Source organism: Drosophila novamexicana, unplaced genomic scaffold (assembly GCF_003285875.2).
Source record: "Drosophila novamexicana strain 15010-1031.04,08,12 unplaced genomic scaffold, DnovRS2.1 tig00000689-arrow-pilon, whole genome shotgun sequence".
Taxonomy (NCBI): domain Eukaryota; kingdom Metazoa; phylum Arthropoda; class Insecta; order Diptera; family Drosophilidae; genus Drosophila; species Drosophila novamexicana.
In genome coordinates, this window is record NW_020824818.1 from 456168 (window position 1) to 474871 (window position 18704).

Consider the following 18704-nt stretch of genomic DNA (forward strand, 5'->3'; position numbering starts at 1 on the left):
TCTCAGTACACTTATTTTTGTTGGGTTTCTATTTAAAGAGAGATATTTTCATGAATCAAACATCGGAATAAATTGCAAAGCTTCAGCTCTAGGTGCATTTGAAGACTGCATTAAAAAATTTGTAAAATAAATAAATGTTCACTTTTTATATAGATTTTAACTATTACGATTAACACTAACTTGCAATGAAATTCGATTAATCTAGCTTAATAAATAGCTCTGGCCTTAGATCAAATAATGTTAAGTAAATAAACTAGCTTGGGATTAAATGTTGAAGCTCTATGCATATACCTCTTGCTTCTTTGATAACTGCAATCCTTTTTCTTCGTATTCCGTTTCGAGACCGAATCCTTCTTGTTTTCAAAAGTCAGCTGTTTGACCCATACTCCCAGTCTTTAACCTCATTTTTTAATTCTCTGCTCAGCAATGACGCAAGTTTCATAATTTCTCTTTCACTCCTCCCTTATCCATACGAATGCTGCTCAGCTGTTGCATTCCACACACTCCCTCTCTTTTCCTGTGCCTCTCTCTCAGAGTGCTGTTCACATTTTTGCCATAGCAACCGTTTCTATCAATCATTATATTTGTCCCTGAAATCAAACGCAAAAAGCATCCTGTGGCACAGGCGAACAGAAATGTGCGGAGAGCGACACTTGCGGGGGCAACATTCCAAAGCGTGGCAACAAAAAAATAATTTGCAACTGAGCAAAAACAAAAACGCACTGGATACAGAAAGAGAAATGCCTGGCACAGGGAGAGAGCGAGCAGGAGAATCTGGGAAACAAGGTCAGGATATGCGGCAGTTGTGTCAGTTACAAATTTGGCACGAGCAACGGCTGCGGAGTCCTTGAGCCAAAAACGTGGCAAGGTACGGCAAGGACGCAGGCCAGTTAATGGATACACACAGAGAGCACATGACATAAGGGTAGAGAGAGAGTACGATAGAGAGAGAGAGAGAGAGAGAGAGAGAGAGAGAGAGAGAGGAGTGTGCTGCTGCTGCTGCTGCTGTCATGGCAACAGCTGAAACGTAGTCTCGCGTGCTGCCTTTGCTGCTCGCCTGGTTGACGAAGGCGCCAAAATTCAACATTTTTCGTTGTGTGCGTGCGACGCGGCGTCGCCGTCAGCGACAGAGAGAAGTAGTGAGAGAGATGGAGAGAGAGAGAGACAGCCGCAGGACTCGTGACTCGTGCCTCGTCCTATTGAGTGGTGGATTTTGCGGAGTTGGGCTCACTTGAGCCAAGCCTCCGCCGCCTCTGCTCCTCTTGCCGCGGCTGCTGCTACTTCTGGATAATCCCATTTTCCATAGCTTGTTGTTTTTGCCTCAAAGCAAGTTTTGGGGATTTAATATATCTATAGAGAGATATAAATTTATATACACTGTGTATGTGCGCGCACTGAGAGAGATTGGCTCAAGTGCGCGACATGGCGTAGATTTTACTTCTCAAATGTATTGGGCGCGCAGCGGCAACAGCAGCAGCCATTGCGCTATTGTGTGTGTGTGCTGAATGCTGGGAATGTTAGTCACAGCACAACACATACACACACACACACTCGCACACAACGAGCTCTGGTCACACATTATCACAGCGTCACGCATTTTAGGCGAACAGGCAACCAAAGCGCCGCGCAGCGTCACGCGTACTAAGCCGGGCAGAGATTTCAGGAGCAGAGAACAAGCGGCTGCTGAGTATGGGTGCTTGTGGGTGGTGCTGTGTGGTGCAGCTTCCCCACTCTGCGCAGCAGCACGCCCACAGTTCACGCACACAGCGGAGCGACAAACTTGCGGTTCGCGTAGAGAGGCAAACAGAGGCGCAGAGCAGAGCAGGCAGCAGCTCCGGGAATTCCGCCTAGATGCTTTTCAGCTGCTCTCCCTCTCCCTTTTGCCCTCACTCTGCACTCAAAGGCTACCATTTTTGAATTGTTGCCCTGCTCTTTATCAGAATTTTCTAAGCACAACTGTTGCGCCGCCTCCCATCTCCCGCCACCCGCCTGCTGCTGCTCCAGCATTTGCATTCTCCTCGGACGTTGAAGCGCACGTCACGTTTGTTGCTTTTTCCACTGGCATCGATTTTCACACGCCTCTCTTGGGAAATGATAAGAATGCCAAAAGTTTCAGGCAAACATAAAGCGTGTGTAGCTGGATGCCTGCGTATCCCAGATGCCTCGCGCACACATACACACACGCTCCCGCATCCCAGTTATATGACCAGCGGGGGTGAAGGGTCGCGGCAGGCTGACGGAGGTGCCACCCGCTCGTGTGGGTACACACTAAAGTCGATCGATGGAAATTTCTTTATACATTTTTGATAAGAATGCGTACAACTGACGTAAGAGACGCGTGCCTGCGTGTATGTGTGTGTGTGCATGTGTACGTGTGCATGTATGTGTGTGTGTGTTTGTTTATAAATATTGACAGCTGAGTCAACCACGCGCTATCAGTTACAGTAGGCGGCATTGAGTGACCACTTTAGATTTGTCAAGTGCCTTTAATTGTTTTCACTTCATGTAATAGCTGTTATATTAGTTTCAGTTGTTAACTTTACTTAAAAGTTAAGTTGTTGATATTGTTATTTATAATTTACAAAAAAAAACAAACTGTGTCAGTCGACACTGACTCTTCTATCAAAGCGTGAAGGGATTGCACCTCCCATAGATTTATGAAGTTACGTATATCTATTTATACGTATTTACACAACTCTAATTAAGACTCATTTTCGGCGAATATTCTCTATTCCGAAATTCTAATGGTTATTTTTTCTTCATATAATGCCTTAGTTATGTCATGGTGAATTTTGTTGTCATTAGTCAGTATGGGCAATTGTTTGGTCAAGTTCTTCATAAAATTAGGTATTGGGTTTGATTTCCTGCGCTTTAAAAGGAATTTGAAGCTGGACTTAAGTTAAATTATTTATTATTCTTATTATTTGGAATTTGTTAATTGTTTTTCGTTAGTTCTTTTTTTTTTGCATAATGCATACATCATAATTTATCATAAATAATCAAATTTGTGTAATAATATATCGTAAATAATTGCCCTAATATAAATCATTATATCAGACTTATCTAAACAGTTTTTCCTAACAACTTTACCGACTTTTAACTATCTTTAAGTACTTGAATCACTTGCAATTTGTTGAAAAACGCAGCTGTTCGTTAGTTATTTTTATTGTAGATTTTCGTCAGTAATTTGTGTGCGACTTGAAGGGCTTGAAGCGTTTTGATTTGCGCTTTTCAAAGTCATTAAAGCGAATTAAACGGCCGAACGCAAAACGAACTCAAATGGCAAATTATTATTCACTGTCAGGCAGCAAAACGCGAATGCAAATGCGAATTTTCAAGCGCAAGCCAAACAATTGCCGCAACAAAAAATATTATTGCCAAATGCGACGCCCCCACAGCCCGCAACCCACCGCCCCACAGTCGAATCGATGGGGTCGCTGATAAGACGATGCCGGCACAGGCACAGTCGACCCATTGCATGGCAATACGAATATCGGAGGCCCCCAAAAGAGAGACCCAATTGAACAGACGACGATCAGCCGAGAGTTGGTTCAGCTTGGCTTAGCAAGAGCAAGAGGCAAGAGGCAGGCGGCATTCAAGGCGAGTAGCTTCAGGTCCTAACTGCCGTCAATTGTTGACTTTAATTTGTTTTATTGGCGCAGACTCTGAACGATGCAGATAACGCTAACTAAGCGGGTCAGGGCCCGACTGCCAGCCTGCCAGCCTGCCTGCCACTGGCCACAGATCAGCAGTCGCCTCTATTGTCTCTTGGACTAGAGCCGTAGTGCGAACAGGGCATGAGTAGAAGGGGGAGCTGTCAAGAGTTCACACATGTTATGGGCACACACGTCGTATACGCAACCTGAACTAAACTGATTTCCATGACAATTGACGCAGCAACAAGTAGCTAAAAATTCAATTTGTATACCCCTTATTTTATTTTATTTATTTGTATATTTTTTTTTTATATTTTTAATACCTTTAGGAAGTCTGGGCTGCAGCTCCCAGCTCCACAAAAACTATGACAGACAAAAGCCCAAAAGTCGGAGAGTGTATTTACAATAACAAAAGGCGCATTTCGTGGCGAGTTTTTCCATTGCTCGCACTACAATAGACAGGTCGCTGGCTAATCAGAATTGTAAGTAGTGCTCGGGCTCTTCGTATTCCACTTATCTTTATGTAAATTACCTGCCATAACAATTTCAACTGACTCCTCGGCTCTGGCTCGGACCCAGCCACTGTCTACGGTTACAATTCGGGAAGTCAGCGTAGAAAATGCGAATAAAAAATACATTTAAGTGTGCATATAAATACGAGCACAAAGCACAAATTATTGTCGAAATGTTTAATGACAAACTGTTGATGCCATGTCACGAACTTTTCTCCAACTCTCCCGGTGCAGGAGCTGCGTCTCATGGCAGCCGGTTCACGAGTTTGTAACGGATTCGCGTTCACTGGCAGACAGTCGACAGTGTGTATCCAGTATCAGGTTCATGGCGCGACTTTAGATTGTAGACTCCATTGTGACTGGAGACAACGTCTGCATGATGAGCAATGGGAAGGCATCAGCGGACTGTCTTCAAGAAATATATTTAGGAAAGTGCAACAGGCAAGATTAATTGCGACTTTCAACTTTGATTGAAATCGGTTATTCAACTATGTCTTTCAAATTGAATTCAATGGCGATAGAACACATCAGGCCAAACTAATTGCCGAATATATTCTTTCCACTCTCAAGTACAGTTCACACCTGTTGGAAAGCATGTAAAATAATTGTTGCGTCCCTGCTCGGGCGCCACTTAGTAACTTAGATACTTGGAATGGTATCAAAGAAAAGTCGTTGCTTAAAAGTTAACATAGAAACCGACAGAAGGACATGGCTATAGCAATTGTTGCTGTTGCCATTACGTAAGAGATCAATATTATCTTGTGAAAGGATAACAAATCAACAAATGTTAACTAAACGTTTAACATTCATTTTACTTTCCATTATTTACGTATTTTTGAACCTACTCCAACTTGAGAGAGATTCACTCTTATTATCCGAGGAAGCTGGCCAGACAGTAATTCTGCATTTCCAAGAAATTTGTCTTTTCACTTTATCACACCTGAGGCGACTACGAGATATATATGTATATGCTCTTGATATCGAGTAAAAATAATGTTATATTGATGAGTTCAATGGAACTGGCCCGCAAATGATGGTTCTTAATATTGGGCTAAGGTCGAGCAAGCGCGACACGCTGCAGTCCGATCTCGGAGTGGCGTGAGAAGAAAGAGAGACGATTTGATTTCATCGGTTTCATCAGCCAAAAACGCAAATTAGCTTTGGGATCGCACATTGCATGCATATGAAGCGGTAGCCGAAAATTGAGAAACAATTATCGATGCGATATGCAAATCGAAAATCGCCATGCGGACGAGTATTTTGTCAGAAAAAGTCATTGCGCCTCAAAACTATTGCAATACGAGTACCAGCATTACCCACCGCTCCGACTCCCTGGGGAAAACCAAACCTAGCGATGTCGTTGATGGAGTGCATTGCACCGGGCGCTATTTCAGGGCCACCCCATCGTGATGGGCCGATGTGTACAGTAGTCGCAATAGCGAATAGCATAAGAGAGATCGGATCAGGCGAGAACACCTTGAACTTCCACTGACCGACTGTTTGGGGAGGAGTCGGTTAATTTATGCGCTAAGCACCTAAGTTATTCTAAAAGCCCAAATACAATACTCGAATACTCGCGTAATCAATGCATTCCGCCTGCAGATCACCCAGAACTCAGAACACAGATCTCTGAAGCTATACGAAATGTGTGTCATATATGCATGAGATATTTGGCGCCGACTCTCGAGCATACGAAATGCGGATAAATGCAAACACAATTCTAATGCAAGGCACATCGAAAGGTGCCAGCAAGTCGGCGAAATTCCTTTAATGCGCATCGTTCGGTTCGAATGCGGTTCAATGTTTGACATTGACATGTGCCAAGGCTTGCTGCGGGCTCTCCCAGCCACAAGTTCTTGCCATTCAGACTATCTGCAATCTCTCAATACAATCGATAGTAAAAACAACCAAAACAATTTCCAGCCTTTGCCCAGCACCAAATGGCTAGCATTTAGCGCCATGCGGGCGCAGCATGCAAAATGATCACTTCCATTCCACAGACCCCGTCCAATCCCATTACCAATCCCATTGCCAGACCCTGTTCCAGCATCTTCCATTTGATGTTTTCGTCGAGGTGTTTTGTTGGCTGGCCAAACATATGCCCACCATGTGTACTTTTCTCTGTGCCCGTAGTGACGTCCTGCGTGCCCGCCTGCCTCAACAGGCGTTGGCGAAGGTGTGAGGTGTGAGACTAGGTGCTCAGCACTGTTTTCAGAATTTACATGTTTTCTGTTTCTAATATTGCTCTAGCAATATATCCAATCTCAAACTGTTCTAATATATGTCCTTATTTCTTGATAAGTTTATCTATGAATCTCAGTTTGATTAGATTCTTATGTAGCTACGTTTGATTCGTTTGTGCAAAACATATTGGGATTTGCCTGAAAATATTTTAATGCTCATCATCTCAAAATACATCTTTGTCTACCCATAATTTATCGATAAAACTCGTAAGTCCTTGGTCCCAAAATCAATTTCCAAGGTAAGTTTCTTTTTTTCTTTCGAAACTTGTTAAATGTAGATGCGTGGTGCGTGGTGGTACATAGATGCGTGGTGACAGCTTCAGCCTAAAGTTAGCGTGAAATATATTTAAAATTTCAGCATCATTTATTAAAGTCGGGCAATGTCGAGAACAATTTATAAATGATGAATAAATGAAATATAAAGTGGCCAAAGTATAATGTTAATTTCACTACAAAATGCTCAATATATGGTACAAACTGTAAATATGAATTTGGGACCTTGTGATGGGTTTCTTATGCATGGATGTAAAACCCTGTCGCTGGGTGAAAGCAATTTCACCTCCGTTCTACCTTCGACTTCCCAGGCTGGTTCCCATGGCCGATGGCTGATGGCTGTGCAAAAGTCTGAATTTCCAACAAATGAAAACTAAACAAATTTTAGCGCCTCTACCTTTTTGGCAACGTATGCTGAGATAATTGGGAAAACAAGCACAACGCCGCATGGCAGAGGACGTGGACACATATGAGAGCCCACGTTGAGGGACTCGTCAGAGCACGTACCAAGCGTAGGTGCGATCTCTGGCTGTTGTTGTGCCACATGATAATGTGAATTTCAACGGTAAATTTGCTTTGTGCTTTTCCCGTAGCGCCGGGTCCAGGCGTGTACCATGACCAAGGGATTTCTCAAGGAAAACATTTCACACATTACGCGAAGACCGGCGCTTGGATAGAAAATGAGAACGAAGTGAAAAAACACACGAGTCACAGTTGCATATGTTGGGCTCGTTGGGTTCTGGCCGTTTGGTTCGTGCTATCGGATCTTCCCACAGTCGGCGGGCACCAAGCTGTCTGCCGGCTATTCAAAAAATTTCCATGTGGTATTTCCTGACGCGACGTCGACGTCGACATCTCTCGATATTGGCAACATTATCATAAACACCCATTTTATAACTGGGTTGGGCAAAGGCGACTTTTTCCCACCGTTTGCCCATGTGTGAGGAAAATCCTTGCTATTGGTTTTTTGCACAGCCCCTGGGAAAACTGTGACTCGCGCTGTACCTGAGACGGAAACTGACCAGGGCCGGAGACTGAGACCAACACGTGGACAGTAGCCGCAGGGCTGCGATCATTATTAGCCTCGCTCTCCCAACTGTGGTCATCTCGAGTGCACAGGTTGTAAAAGGACACGGCGCACCCACCACTACCGGGCCACTGAGCAGCACTTGACTCTATGCGCCGGCGCAGGCGCATGCCCTGAGGCTCTCCTGCGGAGCGACAGGTAAGCACGGCAACAGCAACAGCAACAGGTAAACATTTGCCAATAAATATACAGCCTGTTGCTTCTGACGCGTGTCAAGTGTGTGGGTAGCTACCTGTTGAATTGGCTAGTCCTTTGCATACTGCCAGAGTATCTCAACGAGCTGCACGTCGAACTTATTGACAGTTTATTGGCATCGTGATAGAGACATTGGCAGACTGGTCTGTTTGGTAATGATAAAAGGGAATTCAGAAGATACTTGGCAAGGCAAATGACACGATTGCAGCTATTTTTATTAAGGCATCATAATAATCCGTACTCGTCAATGTTTTGATTAATCTTAGTCCTTTAGCGAAATCACATTATCTTCTCATATAGTTAGGCAGCCAATAAACCATATAAAGATATTTTTATTTGATCTCTACCCATAAATGGCATCTACCAAACTTGGAAAAATATGTCCAATTGCTTAGGCCCAAGTTATTTACGCTCAGGGCTTAGGCTTAGGCTTCTGCCAATACCAAATAATTTTCAATGATATGTGTGGCTCGGTACGGTTCAACCTTGTGCATCCTACAATTTCTGGCCGGGTTGGCAAACCGCATACTTTACATTTCAGAAACCAGAAAAACTAACGCGTTAATTTAGACTTCAAAATCCTTCAATTTTATCTGACGAGTACTTCATCATGTATTTTCCATTAGCCAGATGGGCTTAGAACCATAAAAAAAAATTTTGCTAAGACTTAGCCACGTATCAGAGTCATAATTGATGGCTAAGTTCAAAAAGTCAACAAATTCAATTTAGGAATTAACATTCGCTGTTCGCGTGCCAAACCCAAATCCTTTTGCAGGATCCGATTCAAATGCATTAACACCGACCTCTTGTGGATCAATGGGTGGCGCCGGATTACGGAATTGCTCGGCAGAGATGCGGGTTAGAAGTATGCCGACGCCCTCAATCAAGGAGAGTAAGATGCCGCCAATGATGGCGCTGCCTGCCATTGACGCCAGACCATTGCGTGCCGCCAGAATGCCACCTGTGGCAGCTCCACTGATAATAGAGTTCCACGGGTCCTCCTTCTGCCGAAAGTGCACCAGGGTGCAGTCAATGGTACTGAACATGCCACCCCAGGCAGCAAAATTGCCGGCTATCACTGGCGAGCGCGCCTTCACAGCCATCATGCTGCCCATAAGGCGGCGACTCAGGCCCTGTGGCGCATTTCTAAAGCCCTTCAGTGCCTGAAAGATGCCGCCGCCGATGGAGCCCATGGCAAAGGCACCGCCAGAGTCATCCACAATACGATACGGGCAAGGTTCACGGGAATATTCCTCCATATTCTGTTTGCCTAAACTGGTTTTGTTGTTCGATCAATGTACTGTCTAAAGCGAAATTGAATTTATACGAATTTTCAATTGTTTTGTGTCTTAAATGATTTTGATGGATTTCAAAGCTACACGTGCATGTAAATTAATATGATAAATACTAAATGAGAGAAAACTACTGGCCTACCTAGCAGTGCCCATATAAACGAGAAATGAAACAACTGAGATGGAGACAAAATTTATTATTATTTGTTTCATAAAACAAAAATATATTTAGAAACGTATTTCAGAAATAAAGAGGAATTAAATTGTTCTGTGAATTATTTTCAGACAAATATATGGTTCGATCGTTTTCTTTTTGGGAAACTGGTTTGGTTTGGGTCTCAATACAAGATAAAAATACGTTGAAAATCTTAGTTTGAACCGGTTCGATTCGATCCCGGGTTTCAACCTTGTATACAACCAACAGATAACATTTAACCACATTCACAAAACAAATCTAAAGGCAGGATTTTCAGCCGTAAGCCGAGCTCTGCAAATATACTATACTCTTGTAAGCATAGTCAAATTTATATTCTTGAGACGGATTTTTAAATATATTCGTGAAAAATCATTGTATATAAAGATTATTTTGATACAATGTGTATGGAGCTGTAAAGAAAGCTGTTTTCGGCATATAAGCTAAGTTTTCTGCAGAAGTCATAACAATATTTCTAAGAATCTTAAATGCAAAATAAGTTTGACTTGAAATTTTTGATTTTTCAACACTGTGCTACGAACCTCATTATTATATTATGACCGGGGATCAACATTACCCTCTCTGGCAACCTCGTGTGACAAACAGACTCGTATGCTCGGCTACTCGTTTATTATCGGAACACTTGGCACGAATTAACATATACACAGAATCAAGAAAAAGAGGGCCAGGCCCGAGGCAACAAAACGCACGTGGGGTAATCGGCAATCGGTGCTGCGCAAGGGGTTGGGGAAAGGTTTCGTTAGAGCTTCGATAAGCGTTGCACAAAAGGTTAAATAGCAGAAATGTCGAGTGTAGTTAACCATAAAATTTACTGCCAGCCGAACGGTCTGCCACGCAGCTGGATGACTGTCTGGAAGGTTCGTTGTGGTACGGCCGATCGGTCGGTCGGTCGGTCGGACGGTGGGGCTGGGACGGAGACAAGAAGAGCTGGCAATGCCAAAGACGCAATTTATACAAAATTGAATGGTGGTGGGAAACGGAAACAATGAGGCCCGATTGTCATCGGCTGATAGTAGACATAGTCCAGGAGCTTGCGATGTGATTGCCCCATAAGTTGCCGTGCATAATTATCACGCGAGCATAATCAAATTTTAGATGACGCAAAGAAGCGGTAGGTGGAGAAAGAGCTGGAGGTGGAGCAACATGAAACTTTGGAAGCCGACACAACTGTGTTTACATAGCACTGAGGACGTGTCACAATACAATTCGGCACGATACGGGGTACGGCTCGGTCTGCCCTTAGATGGGTATCTCAACTTGCAATGTCTGTACAACAAGGTGTCAAACGCCACTGACAAATGAAAGCGAAACTCGTATGGGACACCTGGACACACACGAAGTGCCAGCACATTAAGTATATATTTATAGCGCCAGTCTCCAATCCCTGACCATTGTCTCAGCTCAGAGGTCTGCCCGCTTGTCTGCCTGCCTGTCTGTCTGTCTAGCTGTCTGTCAAGTTGACATGTAAATCGTTAGAACGTGCTGGATTGATTGTTCTCACTTTAACGCGTTTATCGATTGTCCAAGGGAAAAGGAACTGGGGGCGGGCAGTTCAATTTTACACTCACTGATCATTTGTCAGGCAACTAATGCTCGATAAACTCGTGTAATTTGTAATTGTAAATACGCGAGTTTGTCAACTGGGCTCATTGTTATACTGTTGTACAATTCTCCCGAAATCTTCAATTTTCGTTTTTTATAAATCTTTACCCATTTTCGATTTGTTAATGTGGGCACATTATGTAAACAATTCAAAGGATTGGCGATTTCTACGAAGGATTTTTGGTTTTCTAATGGACAGCGTTTTGGTATTTCCCACGAAATAATTTTGTTAATTCATGGGAATGCATTTTATACGGATGTGTGGATCATTAAAAATTTATCATCTTTCAATCTTCACACATATAGTAAGTTTACATACCTTAAATTGAAAGTATCACAATTCTGACTGTTTATTATTGTAGTTTATATAACTTTTATAGTTAGCGACAGTGAAAATATTATTTTGATTATTATTATCATTCATTTAGCATACTTTTATATTACTTTTTTGTTTAAACAGAAGCATGATTTGAATTCAAGTCACCTGCAAACATCTTTAGAATATTTTGCGGACTGCAATGGGGCAGCTGCTGTTATGCAATTTCTGTTCCATCTAATGAAATGCATCTGCATAACAAGAACAAGAGCATATCGGAACAAGACTCATTTACCTACCATTGAAATGCTGTGCACATGCCAAAACGCGAAGAAACAACAGAGCAACAGAGCAAAACAATTGCGGTTGCATTACCCTGGTAGGGAATATGAAATTCAACAAATGCAAAATCAAAAGGCAGCCCAGGACCAACAAAGGACATGCCTCAGGTAACGCACGTTGATGATGGCGGCAACAGCAACAGCAGCGTCAGCGACGGTGGCATGCCGCCAAAAACTCGCAGGGAAGCGCAGGCGCTGACGAGTGCTGCCCATGATGGTGGTGGTGGTCGTCGTGGTGGTGGTGGTGGTGCACTATTGTTTGTCACATGCTCGTAGCGGAGGGAACGCTCCCCTGCTCCCGAGCCCGGCTCCTGCTCTGGCTGTGATTGTTTTGATGACGATCATGATGTTTTGTTCCTTTTTGCTTGAATTATCCTCGGCATGCCCATTGTGCGTCTGCAGATGCAAGTCAACGTCCGAGTACAGCATCTCTGCCTCCTTCTCTCCTTCCTCGCTCTTAGGGCTGTGCAAACAGATGCACGTCTTGCCAAAAACCCCTGGCCAAGACGCAGACGTAGACGCTGACGAGGCGCGCCAAAGGAGCAGCTGTTAATGCCAAGCCACCAACGCGCCAGCCAACACCCTCAACAGCATTAGCCGAGCAACGGCAACGACATCGGCATCGGCATCCGAATCACCATCGCCCGGTTGACAGAAACTGATTTGTGCTGCCTGCCCGAACGGCGCAGATGCAATCCTTGTGTTGTTTCCTTGGTTTCCCGTTTGCATTGTTGGGCCTGGCCCGACCGGTGTAATGAGTTTTTTTTGCCTCAACATACTTTTGTTTTGGGTATTTCTCTTTTTTTTCAGACTACCAAGAGCTCTGATTTGGCCTAAGGTCCTGCTGGTTAGCCTACGGCCGACGAAAGGTGTTAAAAATGCTCTTAATAAGGGCGTAGCACTCGATGTATACTAGATCAGTGATTGCATCAGCTGCGCTTCAGTTTGTCGAGATACTTTTTATGAGTTTTTGGAATAATTTGAAGGATTGTAAATTCTTGCTACATTTAATTGCAAATCCAGCTCAATATATTTGAATTTGAACTTTTGACTTTTAAGAAACATCTGCAGGACATTATCAATTAATACTGAGCACCTAAGCAATATATGTGCAAGGGTATTAAGTCTTCGGCGTTTCATCATATATTGTTACTTTCTCTATACTTTCTTCAAGTTGAGCTAAAATTAATCTCATAGAGCTTTGAGCTGTTCTCTCTTCGGATATTTATCTGTTTCTTGGATCTCGATTATAAACTGAAGAGTATTTAAATAGTATTTATTTTAGCTAGCTCATTATTTATATATAATTATAACATAACTGCTAACACCCTGTTATCTAAAGATTATTTCAGTTAATTATTTTATATCAAAAAGTCTTTATGTTATTTCCTCTAACTTCTTTAATGTTTCCTGGTTTTCCATTGCATTGTGCTATTTCACTTCCTCAGGACCTCCTGGTTCATTGCCTAAACCTTAATCGCCGCAACACAATTATAAAATATTTACACACTCCATTTGGAAGACACGTTTAATAGGCTAAACAGCACGCTTAGTATGACATATAAGGACATTCTCTACAAAATCAGTTTACTAAAAAACAGATAAAAGAGGAAAGGTAGCAGACGAAGCGGGAGAGTGAGTTTGAGTTTCAGGATGGCAACGGGAATGCGTTGACACACAATGCGCTTAATGCCGACGCATTGACAGGATAACGAAGCGTGAATAGGCACGAAACCTGCGCGAATGTATCCTGGAGTCGGGAGTCAAGGCAGATGGCAAGTGGCAGGTCACAGGACAGAGGAGAAGCTTCCTTGGGATTGGCGTTCTTTGCGGGGTCATTCACAATTTGGCGAGAACAATGGGCCACAGGTAGCCGATGAACATTAAGCGGCACCCGCACATAATCGCGGACAGACAGACATCTCGATGCAGCCAGGTGATCCAACTTTTTGATTTCTTCTGGCTAAGGACATTGATATGCCGCCGGTAGCGGCAGTGGATTCTTGGAAGCAATTCCTTTCGCTGGCTTTTCAAAACATTTACTCCAATGTGTCTGCTCAGTCGGTCTTTTATTGTGTCATGAGGTCCTGAGGCCTATTGATTGTGCAATGCACCCGGCTCTAGGCCCGTGGCAGTGATTTTCTTAGCTCCCTACTTCTTTCATTCCTTCTTTCTGTTTTTGGCTTCGATTTCGATTTATGGATTGGAAGTTCTTTTGTTTGTGCGAAAGCGAAGAAACAGCAACAACAATCGGCAGCAGGTCTGCAGTTGCTCTAAGGATCTGGTCTGGGGGTAGTAATCAACCATTCATTGTCAACGACATCACACATCGTATATCTTGGGCCAGAGTTTGTTTTCTTTGGTGGTATTTTTTCAGTTCCCTTCTTCCAACTTCTGCTTATATATTTTTGCCAAAAGGTGTGCCATTGCACCGGGCCAGGCTGCACCCAGATTGAGAGGCAGACAGATAGAAGGAACTCCAAAGATTTTTATAACCTATAGTAAAAGTCCATAATTTAGATTCAGGCAAATATTTAAAAGCTCTCGATCTTGACTGAAGATTGAGATGTTGAAAATAAGCTCTTCAAGAAAAAATATGTTCTAGTCCCATGGCAAACAGTACAATTTTCCATCTTCTGCTCTGTGTGCGCTCCATTTATCCTGTTCATCTGCTGACCCAGTCTACTCTCTTAACAATACAGACCATCATTCCCTGCTCAATGCATTGTGCATGAGCACAAGGTGCAAAAATGGGACGGGCCCATTGTCTGCAAAATGTACAACAGGGCCAGAAAATCCATGGACGCACCTGCGAATATTCTAACGGAATCAGATAAAGTACCTCGGGAAAAGGGTTTTCCCAACCACGCTGCGTGGATGAATGGAGTGCGGATAGTGAAAACATCGCGACACTATTATCCCAAGCCAATGCTAATGAGCGGACTAGCCACAGCGCAGATCTCAGCAGGTACTTGACAAGCTACTTGCAGGACGACAAGTGCTAGGAGTCTCAAAAAGGTATTTGGGTTTCTCCGCTTGATGAATGAAGTGGTTTCGAGCGCGGGTTATTTCGCGCTGTCCCGCGGGCAATTCCGCGGTGATATTAGCATAGTGATCATTAGGTAGTTGCCTGGAGATGCCATGGATGGTAATTGTGTGGAATAACACACGTAATAACCGAAATAGCCGGGAACGCCCGTCAGGTAGGACCGGGAGGCATCTTCATCGCTTGGAGAAATTCCCGCGAGGCGGCTTGGCGTGGATTGGCCAATCACTGCTTGTTTTGCTTGAGTTTCGCTGACTGCGTAATTGGATAAGCTGGGAAATTACTTTAAATCCAATGCTGATCCACATCCGGACGTTTGTTCGTGTATGCGATTGCCTGTCCGGTGCGAAGTGAAGCAACGAGGAAAATCCATCATAGGGAAAATACAAAATGGAAATATGGATTGCTTACTTGCCGCATTTTCCATCACACCCATGGCCAGGCGAGAGTCGAGTCCTGCGATTGGTCAGTCTGGGAAGGCGATCGCGTTGGGAATTGGAATTTTAGCACTTGGAAATTTGTACTTTTTGTCATCGCTTGGGTTTATCAAAACTTTTGGGTTTGCTACATTTGCTTCGGTTTTTTTGTGTTCTCACACATTGCCCTGGGAAACTGCTAGGAATGGGGAAATGCGTGCGATTTGGTTTTTTCGATGGCTGGGAAATCAGTTTTCAATGTTTTTGGGAACTTGGCTATGCGGGCTGGACTGTTTTCACTAGGACATGGGCAAAACAAATCTATAGCCTCTCCAGTGTTTGATCATGTGTACATAGAGTGAAAGAGGGGATGTGGGATAGTTATTTATGTGGTGCGAGGAGGCAAGCTCAAGTCAAAAGTTGAATACGCAGAGGAAATTTCATAAGAAGATAGATAAGAACCTGATAGCGCTGCCAAGTAATCGTTAGAACCTGAGCAATAATAAGTCAGCGAAAAGTGTACCCAAGAGCTAACACATTCTGTGAGGCCTCATGTCTATTTAAAGAGCTATACTTAGGTGCGCAATGTCAATTGTAATGCCAGCACAGCTCAGGTTCAATTTGCCTCCCCCCGTTTGAAACACCAGCGCAGTGGCAGATGTCTACCAAAAACTACCCCAGTGGAGAGTCCGGGAATCAAATTTGACTCGTGAAAAATGCCAGCGCCTAAAAATAGAAACTCAATGTTCGGAGCTGGCGAAACGAAGCAAACGAAAGCGAAACTCAAATTCCGTAGATGCTAACAATACCTGCAATAGATTGAGTGGTTGTGAACAGGGGAGGGGGCTGGAGTCTTGACGAGTTATTACAGTACGGATGTGCGGGGAAACAGGAGAAGCTCGAGAACCGTCGATGAGGTCGAGAGCGCACTGTAAGCGAGAAGCTGTCATAAGTTATCAAGTGGTGATCGTAGCGCCTGCCAGGGAGCTTGGCACATTAACTGCCAACAAAACGGAGGGTGCGCCTGCGTTGGATGCTCAGAGTTTCTGAGTTCCGAGGGACTCTCCGAGTGTTTCCCGAGAGCGCTGTCAGGTAGACAGCACTAGGTAGAGCGAGCGAGAGAGCAAGCAAACGAGAGAACAACAAATGGGAAACACGCAATAAGGGTATGGGAAAAGTGTGCGTGTGTGTGTCGGTTGTTGTCGTTGTTAGTGCTACCTAGCGAGGTACACGTGCGCCCTGCCTCTGCGTGTGTGTGGTGTGCGCGTGTGTGCTAGTGTGTGAACTGATGAAGAACCACCACCAAATGGCCAGACAGCAGGCAGGCAGCAGCAGCAGCCCCGAGCTGCCGGGCATATAAAAGAGCTCGCTCGGCCCTCGACCTGTCACAGCAACCTCAGCGCTCGTTGAGTAAGCAACACTCTCGACCTCGATCTCTCAATCTCTAGTGTATCGGAACTACGCGTTACCAAAAGATCATCTACTTCAAGGAAAACGTAACCCAGACTCAAAACAAAACTAACGACATGGCCGCCAACTACAAGAGCTGCCCGCTGAAGAAGCGCCCCATTGTCTTTGTGGAGGAGCTGCCGCAAACGGAGGCCTTGGCTTTGACCAAGAGCTCGTTGTTTGCACCCGCTCAGCCAAAACAGGAGGAGCAGCCACAGGATCTTTCACTCAAGCGCAAGGCCAGCGATATTGATTTAGAGGATTATGAGCTGCCTGCCAAGCGTGAATATGTCTTGAATCTATCGAAGTCGCCGCTGACACCACGCCGTGCCAGCTCGCCGCTCAGCTCCGCTCTGCTCTCCCCGCCCGCGGAGCCCAGCAGCCAGGATTACCAACCCACCGATATACACATGCGTGGACTGACAGCTGCCACCGCCGGCTACACAACGAATCCGTATCAATCAGCCTTTGTGCTGGCCGCTGGCTGCAATCCGATCTCAGCGCTGTGGAGCAGCTACCAGCCACATCTGAATGCCGCAGCGTTTCCATCGCCAGCCAGTTCGTTGGCATCGCCGCATTCGGTGTACAGCTATCAGCAGATGACGCCACCTTCGAGCCCTGGCTCGGATGCAAGCTCCGAGCCAGAGGATCTCTCCGTGCGCAACGACATTCCGCTGCCAGCACTGTTCCACCTCTTCGATGAGGCACGCAGCAGCAGCACCGGTAGCCAAATCAGCAGCAGCAGTAGCATCGCCTCCTACTCCTATGCCGCCAGCAGCAGCTCCGGCACGAGCAGCAACAACAACAACACCAGTGGCTCGGTCGCATCCAAGAACTATCGCTACAAGTGCGACAACTGCCAGAAGATGTACTCGACCTCGATGGGCTTGTCCAAGCATCGCCAGTTCCACTGCCCAGCCGCCGAGTGCAACCAGGAGAAGAAGCAGCATTCGTGCGAGGAGTGCGGCAAGCTCTATACCACAATCGGAGCGCTCAAGATGCACATACGCACCCACACGCTGCCCTGTAAGTGCCCCATCTGCGGTAAGGCCTTCTCACGCCCATGGCTGCTGCAGGGTCACATACGCACCCATACGGGCGAGAAGCCGTTCCAGTGCCCCGACTGCCCGCGCTCCTTCGCCGATCGCTCCAATCTGCGCGCTCACCAGCAGACGCACGTAGATGTCAAGAAGTACGCTTGCCAGGTGTGCCACAAGTCTTTCTCGCGCATGTCCCTGCTCAACAAGCACTCCAGCTCCAATTGCACCATTACAATTGTCTAGACTGGCGCTGCTCAGCAGAGGACCAAGAACCAAAGCAGACACAAACACATTCCGCTGGCGAGGATTAAACCTAACCAAACCAAACAGACAATAATCTAGCCCCAACTCACAGTTAACATAAGGTCTTATCGGTTTTGGTGCTATACATTGAGACAGTATAATATATCATATTTATTTCAGTTTTTAAAATTTGTAGCTCATAAGTTTTTGTAAATTTGCCATTTTATCAGACAGCATTTGACCAAATTTAAGCATTTAGCTATTAACTTTTATTGAAATTGTATAATTTATGAATTATGTTTAGCAAATGTTTATGTTAAGATCTTTTGCTAGTTTTTAAGCCATATATATTTTTATAAAAATAAAACTTAAAACATGACAAAAGAAGTTCCAAACTATTATTTATATTGCAAAGTATTTCCAACTACCACAGATTAATTGTCGACCACTTCTTTAGAGAAAATTCTCTTCCTTCCGCTCTTGCTCTCATATTTCAATAGCATTGGGATTTGTACAATATATTTTACAGCATTTGCCAGTTGTGTCTTTGATTTCAGTAAGCCTGCCCGACTATTTCCCCATTTATAACAATATCAAATTCTGCATAAGCAAAATACACCTTTGGCAAAGGCAAACAATGAGTAGAAGGTTCCACTTTCCCTTTCAAAGGACTTCCTCTTAACCCGCCCCTAATATTTCATCAATCCGTATCACAGAAATTTGCACCTTTGGCAAACGCAAATATTTAATTAGCTGCCACAGGACATTATCGAAGCACA

At 44.5% G+C, this 18704-nt stretch overlaps 2 protein-coding genes across 2 annotated transcripts; one reads left to right on the forward strand and one right to left on the reverse strand.

The window, feature by feature from the left end:
* Positions 1–8152: 8152 nt before the first annotated feature.
* On the reverse strand, positions 8153–9360 carry LOC115763230 (mitochondrial import inner membrane translocase subunit Tim17-B). The gene has a single exon (XM_030705705.1). It carries the CDS (start codon positions 9223–9225, stop codon positions 8692–8694), a length of 534 nt encoding a protein of 177 aa, XP_030561565.1. The 5' UTR covers positions 9226–9360; the 3' UTR covers positions 8153–8691.
* Positions 9361–16719: 7359 nt separating this feature from the next.
* LOC115763262 (protein snail) lies at positions 16720–17925 on the forward strand. The gene has a single exon (XM_030705741.1). The coding sequence runs from the start codon at positions 16720–16722 to the stop codon at positions 17923–17925; it is 1206 nt and encodes a 401-aa protein (XP_030561601.1).
* The last annotated feature ends 779 nt before the right edge of the window (positions 17926–18704 follow it).